The 21,786-nt window shown below is 42.1% G+C and overlaps 1 protein-coding gene across 7 annotated transcripts in view; it reads right to left on the bottom strand.

Annotated features, from left to right (window-relative positions):
• Positions 1-21,786, bottom strand: part of FOXP4 (forkhead box P4) — a 144,304-nt gene that overhangs the window by 40,010 nt on the left and 82,508 nt on the right. For all 7 annotated transcript variants that reach the window (XM_053393117.1, XM_053393115.1, XM_053393114.1 and 4 more), the window contains 2 exons: positions 12,744-12,866; positions 6,912-6,998 (listed from right to left, as the gene is read on the bottom strand). In XM_053393117.1, coding sequence (XP_053249092.1) covers positions 6,912-6,998; positions 12,744-12,866 — 210 coding nt within the window. The remainder of the gene's footprint in view (positions 1-6,911; positions 6,999-12,743; positions 12,867-21,786) is intronic.

The following is a 21,786-nucleotide window of genomic DNA, read 5'->3' as shown; positions in this document are numbered from 1 at the left end:
TATTAAAATAATTTATGTAATGATTTTCCTAAAACATTTATTAAAGATTTGTTTGGAAGTTGTTGTTGTTAATTAAATTTGTATACCACCCTATACCTGGAGGTCTCAAGGCGGATCACAACATAAAATCACAATCTAAAAACACACAGGTAAAATGAGATGGCAGAAATAGGAGCACAACTACAGCCATTGATTTATTTTATAAACAGAACTGTAACAAATGACAATATGTAAGAGAGAATAATGTGTGGCCCCTTTCTCACCATAACCCTATGCTGGACAGCTCAGTTGGTAGAGAATAATACACTTAATCTCAGGGTCATGGGTTTGAGTCTCATGCTGGGCAAAACAAAAATCCTGCATTGTAGAGGGTTGGACTAGATGACCCTTGTGGTTCCCTCCAACTCTTCAGTTTTACAATGCTATGGTTCTTCATACTACCTCTACTAAAGTATGTGTACTTCAGCTGGCAGATAAGACCACATTATGCTTGTATGTTGTACACTGCCTTCTTCTATTCTTATGCAAGTATTGCTTATAAATATTTAAATGGATAAATTTAAGAGGTAGAGAGAGATCCACAGTAGCATAAACCAAGGCGGCCTCAGAGAAGCAGGAACTGGCAAAATATGGGAAAGATTCAGATCCTAAAATATCCATTTTGTCCTCCATCTAATCTTTGAAGCATTTATTTGGTAGCTATCTGAAGAGCAGAATAGAATACATCATTGAAGAGTACATCAAGGCAAGTCCATTCATTTTCAATTTGGATAAAATTCCTAACTGATGAATCACCAGGCGGTCTGTCTCAGCCAAGGGGCATCAAAACTGGGAAGAGGCATCCCCTACAGACTGTACTGCAGGCAGACAAGCAAGGAAGGGTGAGTCATTCATGTTAAAAAAATTTATGTGTGTGAGATGCACTCTGAGTGGCCTAAGGGTGTGGGAGGAGATCCTAGAACGCTCCCATGTAAAAAATCTGTAGCAGTATCACACAGACTGGAGTTTGCTTTTTCCCCTCCCTTGCTTCCCCACTCCCTGGCAGGCCTTTCTGTGAGCACAGGTTTCTGCCTGTTACATCAGAGCAGTTGAACACTGCCCCATTCACTCAACTTCCAGGCTGTAAAACAGAAGGAAATTGGGAACGGATTAAGTCATTAGGATCCCCAGGGCATGTTGCTTTCACTTCATAACTCAACAGTCCTCTGTATCTTTCCTCATGGACTTGTCATTGAGCCCAAGCATCCTTATAGTAGGTTCCGGGAGTCTGGAGGATAACAGATGGGGACAAGGGAACAGTGAGTAACCAGCAGGTGAAATGGCTTCAGCTGCATAGCTTTTCTACAGGCCCACACTGAAATGGGATCTCATAGGCACTGAGAATGGAGTGACTCGTGGCTGTGGGACAAGTGGGGATAAATAGAAGGTGCAATGAAGTCTAGGACCATATGAATGAGCGCAGGAGGCTGCAACAGAATCCAGGAGTGTAAGCACCTCTCCTTAGAAAATGGATTGTCAGGACATGTTTTGCATGCAACAGAGTAACTAATGCATTAGAGCAGGGGTCAGCAAACTTTCAGCAGAGGGCTGATCCACTGTCCCTCAGCCCTTGTGGGGGGCCGGACTATATTTTGAGGGGGAAATGAACGAATTCCTATGCCCCACAAATAACCCAGAGATGCATTTTAAATAAAAGGACACATTCTACTCATGTAAAAACATGCTGATTCCCGGACCATCTGCAGGCCGGATTGAGAAGGCAATTGCGCTGGATCCGGCCCCCGGGCCTTAGTTTGCTGACCCCTGCATCAGAGCATAGCTTTTTGGAACTCCTAAAACAATTTGGGGATGGAACACGTCATCATATATGGAGTTCCTGCCACTGGGAGAAGAGCTGGGTTAAAATGGTTGTTTGAACCCTTTAGCTAGTTTCATTTAAGCTTCTAACAGAAGCTTGGATATCAAATCCCCTGGTTGCAAGCCTCCAATTCAAGCTAACAAAAATTTATCCTCCTCCCTAGAGTCCTTACTCACAAATAAGTTCTAAAGCTGCTTTCCACACCATCAAAAATGTCAGCGCAGGAAACTATGAAAATACACTTGCTTTCCAGGAGGCACCTGCAGACGTAATCCTCTGGGAAGTTCTCCTGCATAAGCTCTTTTGAAATGAAAGCAAGCTGAACAAGAATACTGCTGTGCTCTTCTGCAGCTTCCATTTATTTCATTGAGGCTAGCACATACAAAATTTCCTGTTGGATTGTGCCTTTGTCTACAATGAGTGAGTCGGTAATGTGCTATCACCATACTCAGTAGTACTGTTTTCATTACTAGTATGGAAAGGACCAATATAATAACCACATTAGATATAATGGTACCTTGGTTCTTGAACTTAATCCATTCCGGAAGTCCGTTCGACTCCCAAAATGTTCGAAAACCAAGGCACAGCTTCCAACTGGCTGCTGAAGCTTCCTGCACTCAAGCAGAAGCCGCGTTGGATGTTTGGCTTCTGAAAAAAGTTCGAAAACCGGAACACTGACTTTTGGGTTTTCGGCGTTCAGGAGCCGATCTGTTCGTCAACTAAGCCGTTTGAGAACCAAGGTTCCACTGTATCTAGTTTTGGGGAATACAGCAAGCACACCTTAAAATGGCCTTTTGACGCATTTCCAAATATAATCTCAGACATCCACCAAAGGTGCCCTCTTTTTGACAACATCTACTCATCAGGTTCAGACAGCATAGATGATGTGAAGAGAGGCATTCTTGGTGGCTCCCTACTCACACCAATTACAAACCTTACTCCAATTATAGAGTCAACAAAATCCAAAACTGATTGCTTTATGGTAGCTTTGCGAGGACTTACTGTTTAGGGCTGGACTTTGAGGCTTAAATTAGGAAAGGGTGGGGAAATGTCAGTGAATTTTTTAATGTTTTAGTCTGTTGGTGGGTTATTTTTTGTTTTATTTCCCCCCTTTTTTTACTCACCCCAAACCTTTGGGAGGAGAGTTATCAGTTTTAATATTCAGATAAAATACTGAATATGAGGCACAGTAATGCATGTAATGGAATTCTTGTTTTTCAGATATTATCACAGGAAATTGAGTTCAAGTTACGCTTAAAAGATATGAAAGCTTTGCTAGTTTGCCAGGCCTAACAATGGGCACCGCATTTGTAAAATGGCATAGCCCATTAAATGCACTTCAGTCTTTCTTCCCGCCTTTCTTCTAATAAGCCACGTTCCTCAAACATCTTTCCCTGATCACCAGGTACTAAAAAAATAAAGTTTCCTTCTGCTGTTGCCTACCAGCTCCCTCTCAGCCTCCCCTGACGTGCTGCTGCCAGAGTCTGTGGGTTTCTCTGGACACTTTCACTTTTGGAGGTCATCCACTGCGTACTTTTGATAGAACCAATGAAGTATGAAGCTTATCGGCCCACAGATAAAAATCTTAAACACAAAGAAAGTAATTACTGAACCTTACTCTGCCAGTCACTAGCACCCACTGGGCCTTTCCAATCTTTCCTTCTCTCAGAGACGGAGGCACATAGGGAAGGTTTCCTGTTAGGGTGCAATCCCCAAATCCAACCCTCCCTCTTCCTGCTCCAACCCTATACACCCTTGATCCCTGATCTTTTCCCTAGCGACGGGGTTTGAGTTCCTTAATGCATTTTGTCTGCACTCTGTTTACATTAGACGCAGCTGAGCGGGTGCAGCTACTGGGGTAACAGGCACCGTCACTTTGATTTATGAGCACATCAAGAGGAGTTTCAGCGTGACACTCTGGACTGACAGGAGCACTTCATTAATCTGACGCCTAGGTTACTCGCTGGCCAATCTTCATGTGCTGCCCCCTCATGCAATATCATCTGGTACACTGGGGCAACTGCCAGAGACGAGGCTCTGTCTGAAAGCTTTTCTCCCTCTCAAGTTTTCTGGAAGCATAAAAGGAACTAGGTTTGTAAGAACAGGGACAGCTGGTTTCGCATTCCAAATACACTACTAGAAACAACAACATAACATTACTGGCCTGAGTACACTGTATACTGCTGTCCACATTGGTTGTGACAAGATTAACTCATACCTGCCAAAATAAAAATGTTGCTCAACTAAAGGAAGCAGCACTTTGCAAATCAAAACAAAACAGGTGCCACAAAATTCAGATGCTCGTCTCAGATTCAGAGTTTCTTCTTATTCTGCTGTCGGCTTGCGGTATGTGTTTGGACGAGTAACTCTGATTTCTCAGTTCCTCAATTACTGCACTTCTTATAGACATTTGGGCATGAGGGAATAAAGGTGCTGATTTCAAAAGTGCTGAGTTAATATTATTAGAAACAACTATAGACAGGTATAGAACAGATATAGAATAAATTCAATAAATTAGGAAGAAAAGGCCAACTGGGCAATGGGCTCTGAATAGGCAACATATTCCATGCAAGTGCAGAATTTATACCTTGAGAGTCTTAGCTTTGTGTGTGTTTTTCCCCCTAGCCCAAACAGATGCAAAACTAGGCTTGAAAGCATGCATATTATTCTACATAAAATATCGGAACCTGGGAAATGCAGAAAAATGTGTAAGAACATACATAAAATTTATGGTTATGATCTAGCTCTAGGCAAAACTCTTTCAAGTCCCACTGACTTCAACAGAAGAGCTTTAAGCCTGAGTTTGAGTTCTCCCACTGAAATCAATAGAATTTAAGAGGAGTTATTAACTTCTACTGGATAGTGCTCATAAATAAGCTTGTTTTCTGGTGGCATTATGGCCAAGCTGCACATGACACCAAGTTGTGTGTAGTTCTTGCCCCCTCCCCTAATAACAAAATGTAGCAATGGTGGCAACAATCTGCCTTCACAGACCTTCACCTTTTAAACTATTTCCTCTCCAGGTTTTTTTGGCTGTTGAAAATTGTTCCCTCCCCCCAATATCCTTTTTTCCCCTACAAGGGAAAAGATTTGAGGTACATTTATTTCTTCCCACTCTGAGAGGAAAAAGGAGTTGGAAGGGGGAATTTTCAACAGAAGGGGGAAAGATTAAAAGGCTATTCCTGCATTTCTTCTTTCTGCATAGGCAGATTTTGAAAAAGAAACCCAGCTGGGGGCGAGGAGGAGAATGACATATAATTCAATATGATTTGTAACCTGGCTCTGAATCCCCACTCTAAACCTTGAGGAAGGGGTATAAATTTAAATCAACCAATAAATAAGCAAACAGACTATTTCCCACATATTTAAAGTTAGGGAAAAAGTAAGTAACATCAGCCATACTTTGATCAATAGCATTTTACTGTTTCAGAGATTATCTTAAGCATCATATGACCAAAAAAGTCACCCCTCCAGATATCAAAACTAGGTTAAGCACTGGCTATCCAACCATTATATATATATATATATATATATATATATATATATATATATATATATATATGTGGCTAAATCATAAGGTGACCATACAGTCCTTAATAATAGTGATTCTGAGCTGCTCATAATTTTGGTTATGCCAGATGGCTTTGTGGTGGAAGCTACTGCAACAGAGAATGGAAGAAACTAACAATAAATAGAAGCAGCACACATCACCAGTGACACAGCAGGAAGAATCAACATCTGTTTGGGAGAGTATACAGAACAGTACTGCTGAGCTAGTGCCTCTATCAATCCAACACTAACTGAAGAACTTGATAAACTTCCATCTTTAATGTAAAGAATGTTGAAGAGTGGTGACATGGGAGAGGCCCTTTTTAGCTGTGGCCCCTCAGCTACAGAATATTCTCCAATCAGGCTTCCCTGACACAGACGATACAGGTTAAGGTCGATTGAGAAAGGTTGTTGTGGCCCATATACTGCTGCTACTTTGCTGTTGCTGTGATGCTTGAGGTTATTGTTTTGTTAGCATACTGATGGTTGCTACATTTTTAACTCCATATTTTTATTCTGTTTGTAAATCGCCTAAACTATTTTTGAAATAGGCAACTAAATAACGATGATAGTGATTATAATAGTAATAACGATGATGATGGTGTTAATCACAATAATTCACAACAAGCTGAAATTCATGGTGCTTCAGTAAATATTGGGGGAAATAAACTCTATCAAATATCACAAAAAATAATAATCCTGGAATTTAGAAACATCAATATAGCTGAATCATTCTCCACTTGTCCTCGCACAAACCTTTGTGGAAAATGCTAAAATAATTCGTTGCATCTAGAATTTTAATTATCTGGCCCAATCACAACACAATTAACTATGCAAATATAAAGCTGAAGAAATTCATTGGAGAAGGGTTAAGAAGGGTTTGAGATATGGACATTTGAATCCTGGAAACTCTATTATTCCCTAGAACTAACAGGTAGCCCAGAAATAAGTTCTGTGGGTTGTGCTATTGTGACAAGCATATCAGATTTTCCAGGTTATCATACACTGCAACGTGTGCTTTCAAGGCAGCAGCACAACTGCCAAAGAATGCTTTCACAGCACTCAGTATTATGATGTTGATTCTGGCAGGAGTGCTAATAGCAGGGATGCGGCAAATATCTATGATTTTTGATTCCTGAAGTGAAAATCATATGTTTGCAGTTGCAGATAAGTGTCTTGAACAAGCAACAGGTTCCCAGACAATTACTGGGGATCCAGGAGAATTTATTTCTAAAAAAAAAAAGTAAGTTCTTTTTAAAAGAATAGGAAAATTTAGCTTGCTTCATAGAATAAGGAAGGACAGTCTGCCCCCCCCCTCAAATAGGAAGTTACACAATTGGCCAGTCTGTTCTTTTAAAGGAGGAATAATGCACCACTCATCTACCATTCCCAGAAGACATTTCTGAAGTTGCCCCCCCCCCTTTATAAACAAGTTGAACTCACTTTTCTGCAGAAGTCTTCATGCAAACAGCAGTGCATTTCTGTACACAGAGGCCAAACTCACCTCTTTGGCTTGCTGCTTTCCAGCTTGCTGCTGAGTCAGTAGCTGCAGATGAAGTTGCTCCTGCTGCTTCTTGTAGTATTCCTGCAGCTGAGGAAGAGGCATGAGGGAAGAATATAGAGAGGAAATGAGACCATTAGTTGTTTGCTTGCACATCACTTTAAACCAGGGGTGGAGAACCTGTGGTCTTCCAAATGTTGCTAAATTACTACGACACCTACTGGGCCACCGGGCATGCTTGCTGGGGCTTATTGTAGTTCAGCAATATCTGGAGGACCAAAGGTTACCCACTGCTGCTCATGCACACTGCTGAAATTGAAGGTGCTTCACTCCTTCCCTGCTCCTGTTCTCCCAAATAAATCACAAGTAGGAAGCTAAGAACAAACCTTGCTTACAGCCCCTGGCTTGTTTGGAAATAAATAAATCGTGAGCCCGGGTTCAGATTCTAACACTAGGCCAAACCATGGCTTAGCTTCTGGAGCATGGTGGCAGAAGGAGTGGGGTAGGAGTGAAACACCCACCATTTCAGTAGCATACACAGCACACTGAACTGTCACCTTAAAACTCTAGTTTTGCTTAACTATGGTTTAAAGTGATATGTGAATGAGGTCAGTGTTTGATTTAAAAAAGGGCAGAGTGATTGAGAATTATATATCTGGGCCTCACAATTTCCTAAAATGTTAGCACAGGCATAGGCAATCTTCGGCCCTCCAGATGTTTTGGACTACAGTTCCCATCATCCCTGACCACTGGGCCTGTTAGCTAGGGATCATGGGAGTTGTAGGCCAAAACATCCGGAGGGCCGAAGGTTACCTATGCCTGTGTTAGCACATTGACAAGGTGTTACATATATGTTTGGCATTATTTACAATAGCTCCCAAGAAGCAGGTGATTTGAACAGGATCACATGAGGAGTCTGTGGAAGAAAGCTATTTATTTCTGTTGTACTTTTAGTATAACAATTTTCTGTACAGCTCATCCATCCTCACGAAGATCATTTGAAGCTCACTGGCACTCCCATTTTATGTATTCAAATAGAGGTTGAGAAATTAACTTGTTTAAGAAACCCAGTATTCCACTAATATCTCTCTCTTGTTCTGTGAACTGGATTACACTGGCACTTGTAAAACTGCTTCGGTTTCCCCAGCACTTCACACTAGATTGATATCATGTGGCTAAGAATTGTGACATTATTTGTAAGTATTGCATTGGAATGCTGGGAGATTCCAAAACTCCTGAGAATTGTGGGTTTTAAAATGTGAGCCATTTAAACTAGGCTCTTTCTTCCATGCCAGCAACACCCAGAGTAAGGCATGCTTAACTCCACAAGGTTTGATGTTAAATCATCATTTGTAAAGCAGCAGAATCTGGTGGTTGTGCAGGTCACCTTCCTGCTTATGCAGAGACAGAGAAGACTATAGCAATTGCAAATCTTTTGTTTACAGGGGAAAGAAAAAACCAAGGAAAGAAGACAGGGAAATTATTTCCTCCAAAGAGTCTTGCAATGGAAACAGATAGCCAAATGTAATATTTTTCTAAAAGGTGTGGCAAATACATGTAAAAATTTAAAGGAGAATTCCCAGAACTGAAAGAATATGATTCAACAGACTGAATTACATGAGCTCCAGACTGTAACCTCTTCCTGTCCATCACTACACCATCTGGGGCGAGATAAATGGGAAAGAGGGAGAGATAGGAAACTGCGTATTTTTGTGTCCAGTACAACCAGAGACTAACTGGTTTAGAGTTGAATGAGCTTACTTCATTTGAAACAGACATATATTTATCTTACTATATCAAGCAATTTGTCTGTTATTTGGTTATGCATTGTATTGCTTCATCATCACTGTCATCATCACTGTCATCATCATCATCGTTAAACTTGTTAGTCATTTTATCTTGTCCAGGGTAACCCAAAGCAACATAGAACCGAAGACACAGACAGACACTACCACCTCCACACATAGATAATTAAAACAAAAAGGGGGGAAAGAAATACAATAAAAACAACTTCCCCACTTCTAAAAGACCACAGATAGTTAAAAGCAAAAGGCCTGGTTATAGAGGAAAGTTTTTGCCTAATGCCTAAAGATATGTTATGATGGTGCCAGGTGAGTCTCCCTGGGTATTCCACAAATTGGGAGGTCTGCTCTTAGGTTGTCTCCTCTAGGCCTCTCATGGAAGAGGCACATGAAGAAGGACCTCAGATGATGATCACAGGGTCTAGGTCAATTCACATGCAGAGGGGCAGTCCTTGTCCTGAGCTGTTTAGCACCCCAACTTCATGCTCACCCTGTTCAGTTGGTTTAATCATTGTATGTTAAGTACTTTCTAAGTGCAGTTTCACACATGCAGTTTCTCCAAGCTCCCCTTGCACAATTTGCATGCAAATATTATGAATGAATAATAACATTACAGAAGAAAGTCAAAATAGCCAAAGTATGTTTTACAGTCACATCAGAAGCAAAAAGGTGAAACTGTTACCTGTTTTGCTTTTTAAAACATTAGCATTGTGTCTTTAAGCCTAAAGACAAGCTGTAACAAATTTTAAAATCCATAATACGAAAAGTAAACAAAACGGCAGAACAAACTCAGAAATCAATACATTAAATTAATAAAGCAAGCCAAATTTTGTGTGTGCCAAACTCAGAGTTTCAAAGGCTCTCTAAAAAAACACACCAGATCTTTGTCTCCTGTTTGAAGATCAGCAGGGAGTGAAAAGAGCAATTTATAGCATGCCAAAGGCACTTGGCACTCGTATGTCTCTGCCTCCAAGATGCTTACAATCTAGCAAGGATGAATGCAAGCTAATGCAATGGCATGTAGTAAGGCTTGGTTACATTTGTATACTATGTATGATGTACTCTTTGCAAGTTGCTCAGTTCTTAAATTGTAAATACTCACAAACATACATTTTATTTTAATCTTAGGAAAATAAATTGCCCTGCCCTAAAAATACTTGCCCTTGTTTCTGGGTGTCCTGGACATGGATTATAAGAAGCATAAGTTTGGGTTTATTACATAAAAATGCAAATAATAAAATAAATTCCTAAAAGTACAATTTATTTTTTTCTAAAAAAAATTACACCTCAAAAACTTGAAAATGAGAGTGCGGCTTTTAAATGATTGGGGCTCTGGGGTATCATAACTCACTTCTACTTAGCGTCTCTGTTCTGCTATCTATGAAACAGGCATGCCAGTATATACTGCACATAAACACTTAATACTCTACAATGTGACCTAAGATTCCTGGATAAAGGGTAATGCTCATTGTGTGCTGAGTGGTATTATACAGGGATTTTCAAAGGGATGCCAATTCTAATTTAATACACTGTGCCCTTCTAAATCTACAAATTTGGTTTGTTTTCCACAGGAGGGGGCCAGAACCACAGGAGAGGTAGACACAGGTTCTTCAACACTAGGAAAAAAAGCTGGCTCCTGAGGAATGCCCCTGGGGATTCTGGGAAAGTCCTTATCAGCTTGTAGTTGACAGTGCTGACAGCAGAAACTTTTCTCTTTATGTCTGCTGAACAGGTTTGGAAAGCCTCCCTGTTTACCCAAAAGCCAATCAAAACCTGGTCTCTGTATGGGATTCTGAGAACATTGGGTCAAGAGGTGAGAGGTGTGATGTTTGGTTTTCTTCTTGTGGAGAATGCCAGCTATTCCGGCCTAGGCTGTTTAATTTGCAGTCAAACATGTTTCTCTATCTGGCTCCAAAGAGGCTCAGAGAAGGAAGGACCCCACCCAAGTTAGTGTTTACCCTTTGTTCTTTCCCTGGGGCCAACCTTGACTTCTTATCAGCTTGTATGAAGTAAACAGGTACTGAAGGCAGGAAGAAGGGTGTGGAGGATGCTGTGTTTTCTTGTTCATTCCCCCTCCCTAGAGAAAGTGTTTATCAAAACAGTTGTGTTTTGTTGGGGGATTTTATTATCTCCTCCCTTCTTCTAACTATTTCGTAACTGAGAGAGAAAGCATTTTCCTTTTGCCAAGCAAAGTCTGTCTGTCTGTAAAAGTACCAGATCAAGCTGCTAAGGCTGACTTTTTATTCAAACACTCAATTCCAAATTAGGGGGCAAGCAAATGTGGTTCAGAGCAGCAAAGAGGAACAGCTAGACAAAGCGTTAGGTCAAAATACATATCTTAATTGGAATAAGGCTCTCCAGTTATGTGCAGCTGCAAAGTAATTCCTAGTGGTGAGAGTACCTTAATTTATTTAGTTGGATAAGAGCACCCTTAATTCATCTTATCTTCTTAAATTTCTCATTGACCTGGTCAGCACATCACAAAAAGTCAAACTAGGTCTTTGCTATAGCTCATGGTTAGCAAGGAGAGAGCTGAACTACAAGCCCACGTTCAGACAACAAAACCAACCAAACACTCTTGATACATCCTTGATTTGGGTGCCAAGTCTTTTAACACAAGGAATATTTGAATTAAGCGCTGGTTGAATATCCCGCAATCTTCACATCTGCAGAACTGTCCATTCTCCATGAAAGTGTTTATGGAGATATTTGGCAACTTTCCAGGATGCAGATTAAACTCAAGAATTTTCATCTTACCTTAAGTACAATGTGGTTGTTGGGAGAGTTTCTTTTGATTTTTATTATTTTGAAAAAGCCTAGCAGCTACTTTGAAAAGCAGCCTGGTGCTCTGGGTGTATCCCTGGCACAAAATGTCCCTGGAAACAAATGCTACACAACGGATGAATGGCCCCCCCCAACCCACCCCCCAAGAAAGATGTTACATCAAGACACAGTATTATTTCCATGGGGCATTCCATCCCAGTAATACAAGCAGAACAGCTGGCAAAGCTTTGTGTTGTTAGAAAAAGAAAACCTTGACATCTTGTTTTTAAGGCAGTTTGACGAATTTTGAAATTCACCTGCACCTGAACATCAATCCAATCTTCAAGGATCACTTTTGCCCCAACCCCCCAAATTTACAAAAACCAAAGGCCAAATACTTTGACTCAGTACCAATTAGAATGGCATACACATCCAACTTACTATTTCAAACTTGCTGCAATTATTCATAGTTAATGCTCTTAATATTTCACGGGAACAGCTAAAGCAGGGAGGAAGAGGCAAAAATGGAATAAGGGCCTTTCTAGACTCTAATCTCATTGCATAGCAATGTACAATTATGATTATTCAGTTGTCATAAGGTATCCAGACATTTCCCAAGGCAGAGCAGGAGAAGACTAACAATGTTGCATTAGCAATGAATCTGTACGATTTTGTTGCCGGGGAAAAGAAATTCCCTCCCCACACAAGCACACACCCACACCTCACCACCTTGCGACAAGACCTGACTCCCAAATCCATTTGATGGGGACAGACTCTTCACTATACTAGCACTGGTCTAATAAAGCATGAAGAAGAAGAAGAAGAAAAACCTAGAGAGTTTTGTTAATGTTTTTTGGAGAGAGACCCCTATGATACAGCAATCTTTAAACTGTTCATTGGGAGGGCAATTCAAGCCCCTCTCAAAAAAGAGCTGCCATTTACAAAGGGGAAACTAAAACAATTTCAGCTAGCCTAGATATTTGTGGCTAAACCATATTCAGAGGCAAAGGACATGGGCGAGGATAAGTTCTTACAGTAGAAAGTGTAGAACGTGGCTGTCCAGGACTTACATTGCACCTAAGCAAGGACACATTAAACAACCCTGGGTAAGTATCTCTCTGCCTCAGGACATCAGTGCCTCATCTCGGAATTTACAAACAGAAAACACATTATATTTGCATGCGAGAAATGTAGAGACACAAAGGTCGGTCCTCTGAAATCACATGAAATGTCTGTCACAAGAAGGCCACTCAAACACAGGCTGTCTTACCTGTTGCAGCATAATTGCTTGCTGCTGCTGCAGCAGAGCTTGGAGCTGAGGAGGAGACAGGATTTGTTGCATCTGCTGTGGGGTGATCATCTGAGGAGACATCATGGCCACAGACACTGGAACCTGCAGAAACAAAGGACAGTGGATGATGGCACATGCTATACCCAAATGAAAGGGTGTAGGTAGGAGAACAGGGAAAGAAGGTACAGCTACATTGATTGTTCCTGGCATGTGGGCAAGAGCAAGATGCTTGTTACACTTACAAGTACTGCCAGGCCGACTGGCTCCCGGCACATCCCCTCTCAAAACTTCACAAGGACACGACCTTAGAGTTGAGATAAACTGGTCTGTCCAATCCTACAACTTTTACCCATGACAGACCAAACACAGTGAGGCAAGTCCAGGGCAAAAGCTGATCTTAAGACCACAAAGATAAATAAATCATTTGTCAGACACCCTAATTCTGTTGCTTCACTTTCTACAGGTAATTTAACACAGTACAAAATATTGTAGAACTTGAACTAGTTTTGAACTTGAGGTTAGACTGAAACAAACACAGACACCTTGAGCACTGATGGCTCCATAATACCACTTCTTTGCCGTTGGAAAAAGCTATTGCTTGTAGATGATGATGGTGATATGATTTACTTCACTTCTATGCCCCTTAATGGGACGCGGGTGGCTGTGTGGGTTAAACCACAGAGCCTAGGGCTTGCCAATCAAAAGGTCAGCGGTTCGAATCCCCGCGAGCTCCCATTGCTCGGTCCCTGCTCCTGCCAACCTAGCAGTTCGAAAGCACGTCAAAGTGCAAGTAGATAAATAGGTACCGCTCCAGCGGAAAGGTAAACAGCGTTTCCGTGCGCTGCTCTGGTTCGCCAGAAGTGGCTTACGTCATGCTGGCCACGTGACCCGGAAGCTGTACGCCAGCTCCCTTGGCCAATAAAGCAAGATGAGTGCTGCAACCCCAGAGTCTGTCATGACTGGACCTAATGGTCAGGGGTCCTTTACCTTTTTTATGCCCCTTAATATAATAATAATAATAATAATAATAATAATAATAATAATAATAATAATAATTTATTATTTATATCCCGCCCATCTGGCTGGGCCTCCCCAGCCACTCTGGGCGGCTTCCATAAAAACCAAAAATACAGTAAAATATCACACGTTAAAAACTTCCCTGAACAGGGCTGCCTTAAGATGTCTTCTGAATGTCAGGTAGTTGTTTATCTCTTTGACATCTGCTGGAAGGGCATTCCACAGGGCGGGCGCCACTACCGAGAAGGCCCTCTGCCTGGTTCCCTGTAGCTTTGCTTCTCGCAATGAGGGAACCGCCAGAAGGCCCTCGGCGCTGGACCTCAGTGTCCGGGCAGAATGATGGGGGTGGAGACGCTCCTTCAGGTATACTGGACCGAGGCCGTTTAGGGCTTTAAAGGTCAGCACCAACACTTTGAATTGTGCTCGGAAACGTACTGGGAGCCAATGTAGGTCTTTCAAGACCAGTGTTATATGGTCTCGGCGGCCGCCCCCAGTCACCAGTCTAGCTGCTGCATTCTGGATTAATTGTAGTTTCCGAGTCACCTTCAAAGGTAGCCCCACGTAGAGCGCATTGCAGTAATCCAAGCGGGAGATAACCAGAGCATGCACCACTCTGGCGAGACAGTCCGCAGGCAGATAGGGTCTCAGCCTACGTACCAGATGGAGCTGGTAAACAGCTGCCCTGGACACAGATTTGACCTGTGCCTCCATGGACAGCTGTGAGTCCAAAATGACTCCCAGGCTGCGCACCTGGTCCTTCAGGGGCACAGTTACCCCATTCAGGACCAGGGAATCCTCCACACCTGCCCACCTCCTGTCCCCCAAAAACAGTACTTCTGTCTTGTCAGGATTCAACCCCAATCTGTTAGCCGCCATCCATCCTCCAACCGCCTCCAGACACTCACACAGGACCTTCACCGCCCTCACTGGTTCTGATTTAAAAGAGAGGTAGAGCTGGGTATCATCCGCATACTGATGAACACCCAGCCCAAACCTCCTGATGATCTCTCCCAGCGGCTGCATGTAAATGTTGAAAAGCATGGGGGAGAGGACAGAACCCTGAGGCACCCCACAAGTGAGAGCCCAGGGGTCTGAACACTCATCCCCCACCACCACTTTCTGAACACGGCCCAGGAGGATATATTTAAAGTATCTCTAAGAAGTGTACAGAAAATGAAAGCAACAGCAGACAACTTAAACAAAAGTATTACAAAAATACACAGTTACATATAAAAATGTTACATTGATACAAAGGTCTCACCCAGGGTCCAAACAAACTCTCAGCTCACCCACAAAAGTCTCACAACAAGAAGAGCTTCTGAAAGGTTATTATTGCTGTGGTATGCACTGCTATGAAAGAACCTTTTCCCTGTCACTACTTTTTTGAACCCCTCTTGGAAGGGAAACTTGAAGAAGGAACTCAAAGGTTGATCATAAGGAAGGGAATGTAGGTGCTTGGGGAAATTAGGAGGGTGCTTTGGGGATTAGGGAGATTAGGGTTATCAATTTATTTCTGGAAGAAGTCAGGCCAAGGTGAGCAGAGGAGAAGTTTGCCCAACACACACACCACTTTACTGGCATGGCCTTCCCAGCATCACCTTAAATCACTAGTTTTGAAGAACAGAAGTTCTGTGAGGATGTTGAGGGTCATAATGATTCTCAGCATTCTTTACACAACAAAGGCTCTAATCCAGGGGTGGGCAACCTAAGGCCCATGGGCCAGGTGTGGTCCAATCACCTGAATGTGTCCTTTTATTTAAAATGCATCTCTGGGTTATTTGTGGAGCATAGGAATTCGTTCATTTCTTTTTCTTCAAAATGTAGTCCGGCCCCCCACATGGTCTGAGGGACGGTGGACTGGCTGAAAAAGGTTGCTAACCCCTGCTCTAATCTCAGGAGTTCTTCTGGGTTCAAAAATTTACATTTGTATGGCCTTAATGCAGCTGCTTACACAATTCAATGTAACTCCTGGAGATATTCCAAAGCAGGCATGTCCAAAGTCCATTTGGGGGGCCTAATGTGGCCCGCTGGTCGGTTTAATCCGGCCCATGTGGCAGTTTATTTCCTGGGGTAAAAACCCTCAACAACTTAAATCCTTAAAAAAGGATTTAAAGGTACACGTTTTAACTCAAGGCTGAAAATGAAAACCAAAAGTCAGAAGAACTCTGATGAAAGTGGCCTGCTCTCTGCAAACCACCATTAAGAGATCCAAAAACCACTATTCTAGGTATTTTCTCCTAGCTCAGAAAAAAATCGGTGTAGAATCAGGTTGATAAATATGAGTGGTGTCAAACTGTTATTTAAAGCATTTGTATTTGGCCTTTTCACATTTGCTCAAGGCATCTCACAACGTATTTAATACAGAAGTACAATGAAAACCAAATCTAACCAAAAATAATCAGCATAATTTTTTTCCTCCTTACACTCGAGACTACAACACAATTCTTACTTCTACATTCAATGACTTTAAATAACTGCTTCTTTGTACCCCATATAACTTCACCTGTGAGATAAGTAGGCTGTGAATGGTTACATATAGGTCGTGGTGGCCCAACTTTCATACCAAGTGGGCCGCAAGAGTACTTTGGAACAGAAAACACAGGCCCCACACTGCCTTGTTGCTTGAAGAGTGGGGAGCAGAAGGCCAAAATCGGACACACACACCCAGCCCTCACGCTGCCTTCTCAAAGCTAGCTAAGCAAGGCAGCAGGCTTTGGGGAGGAGGGTGTGAGGCTCCTAGAGCCCTCCCAGCTCCTTCCCAAAGCTGGGAAGGCCCTAACTAGGCTTTGGGAAGAAGGTTGGACTCTAGGACCCTGTCAGAGCCATCACACCTCCTTCCTCAAGCCCAGCACTTTGCTTACCCAGCTTTGGGGAGGCATCTCAAGGGCTGTAGGGGGAAGGTGTCAAATGTTGCTGAGGGGTGCCAAAAGACGCCCAGAGGGGCACCAGAAGAGGCTTTAAGTGGCCCTTGGGTTGCATTTTGGACCATCCCTGATATAGGTCAATAAAAACAGCTTGAATTGGGTTTGGAGACTCACTGGCAGCCACTGTAATTGCCTCAGAACCAAATGCAGGAACTCTTCCCTGCCTACACTCACCTGCAGCTAGGCTAAAGCATTCCACACTACAGCTTTCAAACAGCCTGAAAGGACAGACCTATATAGACCAAACATAGTCTTTGTTATTATCTGAAGTAACAAAGGCATAGATAATGGTTCTTACCATCTGGAAACAAGTACAGCCAGTGTATCATAGACGTAGTAGTACTGACTGACCCAGGAACGCACCAGCCTACATCCCTGCTCTAAGAGTCCTACAGCACAACAGGAAAACCTGCCACTCCAATTCCCATCAGCATCACTTTTAGTCTTACCCCGATTAAGCCTCAGTTCATTAATTAAGCCTCATCCATCTAACCACAACCTTCACACACTAGCTATGGAAAGAGGCAGCAATTTCTAGCTTCATAGGTAACAAAATATAAAAGCTGGGTGCCATCCATATACTGCTTATTCCCAATCCCTAAAACTCATGGTACTTCTTTGCTGCAGGTTCCTCTATTTTCAGTTCAATGCTTTAGTGTTGGACAAGAATGGAAAGAAAATAATATGGACATAGGAGTTTTGCATGGCATTCCCTCATAGAATGAACTGATGGCACCTATCCTATAATTTCTTTCGTCTACCATGTGACTAGGTTTCAATTCGGTGGGGGCAGAGATAAGGTGACAAATTAGTGTGCTCTTGTTAGGAAGAGAGAATAAATGTAGTGAGCAAGTTATTCCACCTTCCTTCTAAGACTACTTTGCTTATCATACCTCCATACATACAAGGAAAGTAGTAGTGGAAATAAGTCCATCTAGGCAGGAATTGATTGACTGGTTTAATAATCGCATGGTCATGGGGTCACAATTGGATCACTCCACACACCTCTGGCTTGAAGTGAGAGTGGAAGAAGACCAGGAAAGATGCAAGAGCCTACAGAGAAATCAATGGGGGTGAAGTGTGTTTAAGGTGCAGATTTGTGCAGGTGTGGAAAGTATGGAAAGAGAGGCTCACGAAGGGTGTATTAAAGAGATGAGCTCTACTTGAATAACTGTCAGTACATATTTTAAATTGATGTTCCTGGAGAAGGGTTAACAAGTGCACAGAAACACCAGTCTCCAAGCTACCTATCCCTTAGGGATTCAGTGCACCTTTTTGAATAATGTGGCATATTAAATATTATTGCTATAATAGCAATAGTGGCAGCAGCAGTAATAAGAACAATAACCACACCTTATTCTCAGAGTGAAGGTTGCTTCAACTGTCATGCAATTCCTGCATGGAAAACCATTGGTGTAAGGTAAAACACAAAAAATCCGAACACAGACGCACACACACACTGTGATCAACTGTATGTTCATGCAGTGACATTTGCATCAGAAGCAGGAAATCAACTGGACAAGCACTGGGAAGATGGCAAAGGTGTTAGAAGAACACTGAAGTAATAAGGGACTTTTAAAAAAGCTATTCCATTCATCAGGCTTCACTGCAAAGAGAATTTGAAGAATACCCACATTTTCTCAGCACCACAGATGAAGAACTCTGTCATGTAAAAAGTGACAATAGAGTGACTTTCAGAACCAGCTGACAAAATTTACAGGCTTGACTATTATAATACACAATTTTCCTAGGAATGAAATTCCTGCATGGAGGGCTCTCTGGAGCAGGCATTCCACTCTCACTAGCATAAAAGTTTTTCGGGCTAAATAAAGTTTCCTGGGTCTTTTCTATCTGCAAAAGGCCTGCAGATTCTCTATTACCGGGAATATTCTTCATAGAGTAGTGGTTCCCTGACCACCAGCACCCCACATGGCACAATTGAAAATTGCTGAAGGTCTTGGAGGACCACTTAATGATTTTTCTGCTGTTGTTCCAATTGTTGCACTAGATGCTGTATTGTATTTTTATTGCTTGTTTTATTTCTTATATATTGCATTCTATTGTATTCCATGGAATTCATATGGTTATACAATAAAAGAAGTAAATAATTTAATTTGATGGAAATGCTGTCTGCTGTCTTCAACCATAAATCCACAAACATGCTGCAGACCATCTGAATGAAGCTCACAGACCACTGGTGGTCTATGGACCATAGTTTTGGAACCCCTGTCTTGGAGAATAAAGGCACCATTTGGAGTTAATGCTCCAAGTATTGAATTGTATACAAAGGGAAGAGATGGTTCCTAGAAGGTGGAAGATGATGAAGGACTCACCAGACCTAGGCTACGTGGGGAGTAATTGAAATGATATGACACTCACACATAGAGACACACACCTTGTCAGATCATGTCCTGCTCCACGAGCCTACACTTTGTGAAGAATGACTATTGGTTTCCTAGACCAGGACCTTTATCCCAGTTGCCACTGAAACTAAGGAACGACCTCCCAGCTGAAGTTAGAGGATGTTCCTTCTTTTGTCTTCAGTAAGAGAGGAAAGATACATCTGCTTTGTAAACCACTCTGAGCAAAGGAAAAGGGGCATCTAAATCACTTTAATCAAATTAATCAGGGAATGCAAATGATTGCTCCATTTCATCCATGCCTTTCTCTTAAGTAGAGAAAATAAACTTTCCAGTTAGGATTAGCACTCTATTGCACTGTTGTGAAAGAATAAAGAATGTCCAGAAATAGCTCAAATTTGGGGTGCATTCAAAACATCTGTCCCAGCCCCTCCAGAATATACACGAGATACAGCTTATGCAATCTGAAACTCTCATCCCTCTTGTGTCCCTTGTCAGGGATGCACTCTCCCCTCCATCCCAGTTTGAAATCGAACAACTCAATGAAGATATTGCAGTGAATAGTCTTCACCCTTCCACTGGACCACTCAGGATGGAAAAGGCTGCAGTTTGTCACATGAAGCAGATCAAACTCACCATCAACCTGGGAAGTGTGACAACCTGGAGGGCAATCTTACCTTTAGTTTTACAAGGAGTTTAATACCTCACTCAGAAGGAGGAACCTGAGCAGAGGGAATTCTACCAGGGAATTTCTCCCCCTTTCTGTCCTGTTGGTTCAAGCATTCAGGAGCTTGCTGACCTTTGGGGCAGGTTGCAAGTCTTATCTGTTTACTCAGGTTGCTGGCTTGAGGGAGGTGCCCAAATTTTCATTTGTTATTCCAGAAGTCACTTTGAGTCAACTTACAAAGTTAATTATTAACTGCTGTGGGCTTGCTCCAAAACTGCTAAAGAGGCACCATTAACCAGAATCAGTCCATGAAGCAAAGCTGCAAGACCCTTGGTCCTCCCTAACAAAATCCAGACTGTCTAACCTTATTCACGCTGGACAGAGATTCTAGTCCATCAATATAGCACAGTTAGTTGCAAAGTTCTTCCAACATTCACCTGAAAGAATCTTTTGCAAAACCTAATATAATACTGGCAGCACAACATGGAAAAGCCATTGGTGAGGTATTCCACTAAATTATAGTGGAGTAGTTAATATAAAGCCTTGTTATCATAGCAAAACCATGGCCTCTGCAACCTGTATTTCACTGATGTACATTGCTACTAGTATTTTGTGCTTTGTCTAACCAACGGAATGGGTGTTCCAACATGCAAGTAGCAATGAAAATCAACATAGAAACTCAGGCAGCAGTACCAGGAGAATGAGAAAGAATGGAGTTGATGCCCACTCACTAGGAGACAAGCATCACGCTAATTTCCCTTTGCTGTTCATCAGCCTGCAATGTGCTCTGAATGAGAGCCTGTAATTAATTGCTCATCTGCATCCCCCATCTGAACTCCCTTCCCCACCAACCCCCACCACTACACCGTGCATCCAGCTTGATACACGTTGGCTGGCATTTTCAAAATCGGAGGCATTCTAATTACCGGAGAGTTATAACACCTTCCATTTCGCGCCCGTCGGACTGACACCCTGTCAAGAGCAAAGAGACTTGCCAGAGGTTTTGACAACACTAATTGCCCCTATAATCTAAAAACACAAAGGAGAGGCGATTAGTCGTGAGGGCCGCAGCTCTCGATCCGACATGAGGTTTTCACAACGTTACAAGAAAACAAAAGCAGTGCCTTTTAGAGTGTGATGGCTGCTAACAAAGCAGAATTATATTTTCATACAAACCTTTGTCTACATCAAATCGCTTTCCCCTTTCTCTTAAAATGCTAAGCTGACACAGAGAATGGTGGGGGCTCCTTAGGAAGAGGGGCAGGAAAGAAGATAAAAGATACATGAGCAATGGTTCTTACAAGATGGGAGTATTCTTAGGACTCAAGAGGCCTCCAGATTTCTTGTTTCCTGGTTTAAGATGAGATGGTGAAAAAAGTAGCCCCATCATTTCCAGGGCTGGGTTCTACCATCTTATCATCTACCTCCCTCAAGATCTTCTACCCAATATTATAAGAATTGTCAACACAGTAGCTGCATCTCATTACAGAAAACATTTGCCCTAATCAAATGCTGAAAAGTGGTTTAATATATCAGCCCTGCAAAGTTATAAGCTAAACACATGTACTCTGCTTATTGACACAAGCAATGATGCAAAACTCCGTCCAGTGCTAACAGGAAATTACCATTGTTAAAAATGAGGTTTCAAATCATAATGCTTCCTCGTTGTATCTCCTCTCTTAGTGTACACCTATTGTCTGGAGATTTAAACAAGACAGACTGACTGTTCAACAAGTTTATAGCTCATCTTGTGCAACAGCAGCACCATTCCTGACAACACAGTTTATGTGTTTGTATTCAAGTTGTTTATTAAACCGGGGGGGGGGGGCAAAAAACAAGAAAGATGCTAAGATCCTGATAATGGAAACAATCCAGAATTTAAAATCTGTTGAAGCAACCCCCCAATACTAACACAGACCAATAGGCTCCATAACTTTAGATAGCCATAACTGCCCTATCCAGCTATTTTGCTTTTCCCTTCTAGTTCGAGCAATGTGAACAAAGATAAATAAGTTACCTATAGGCTAAGAGCAGGGGCTTCAATTAAGGGGCAA

The sequence above is a fragment of the Podarcis raffonei genome, chromosome 6 (genome assembly GCF_027172205.1).
Source record: "Podarcis raffonei isolate rPodRaf1 chromosome 6, rPodRaf1.pri, whole genome shotgun sequence".
Lineage (NCBI taxonomy): Eukaryota > Metazoa > Chordata > Lepidosauria > Squamata > Lacertidae > Podarcis > Podarcis raffonei.
This window is presented reverse-complemented; position numbering and strand designations above follow the sequence as displayed.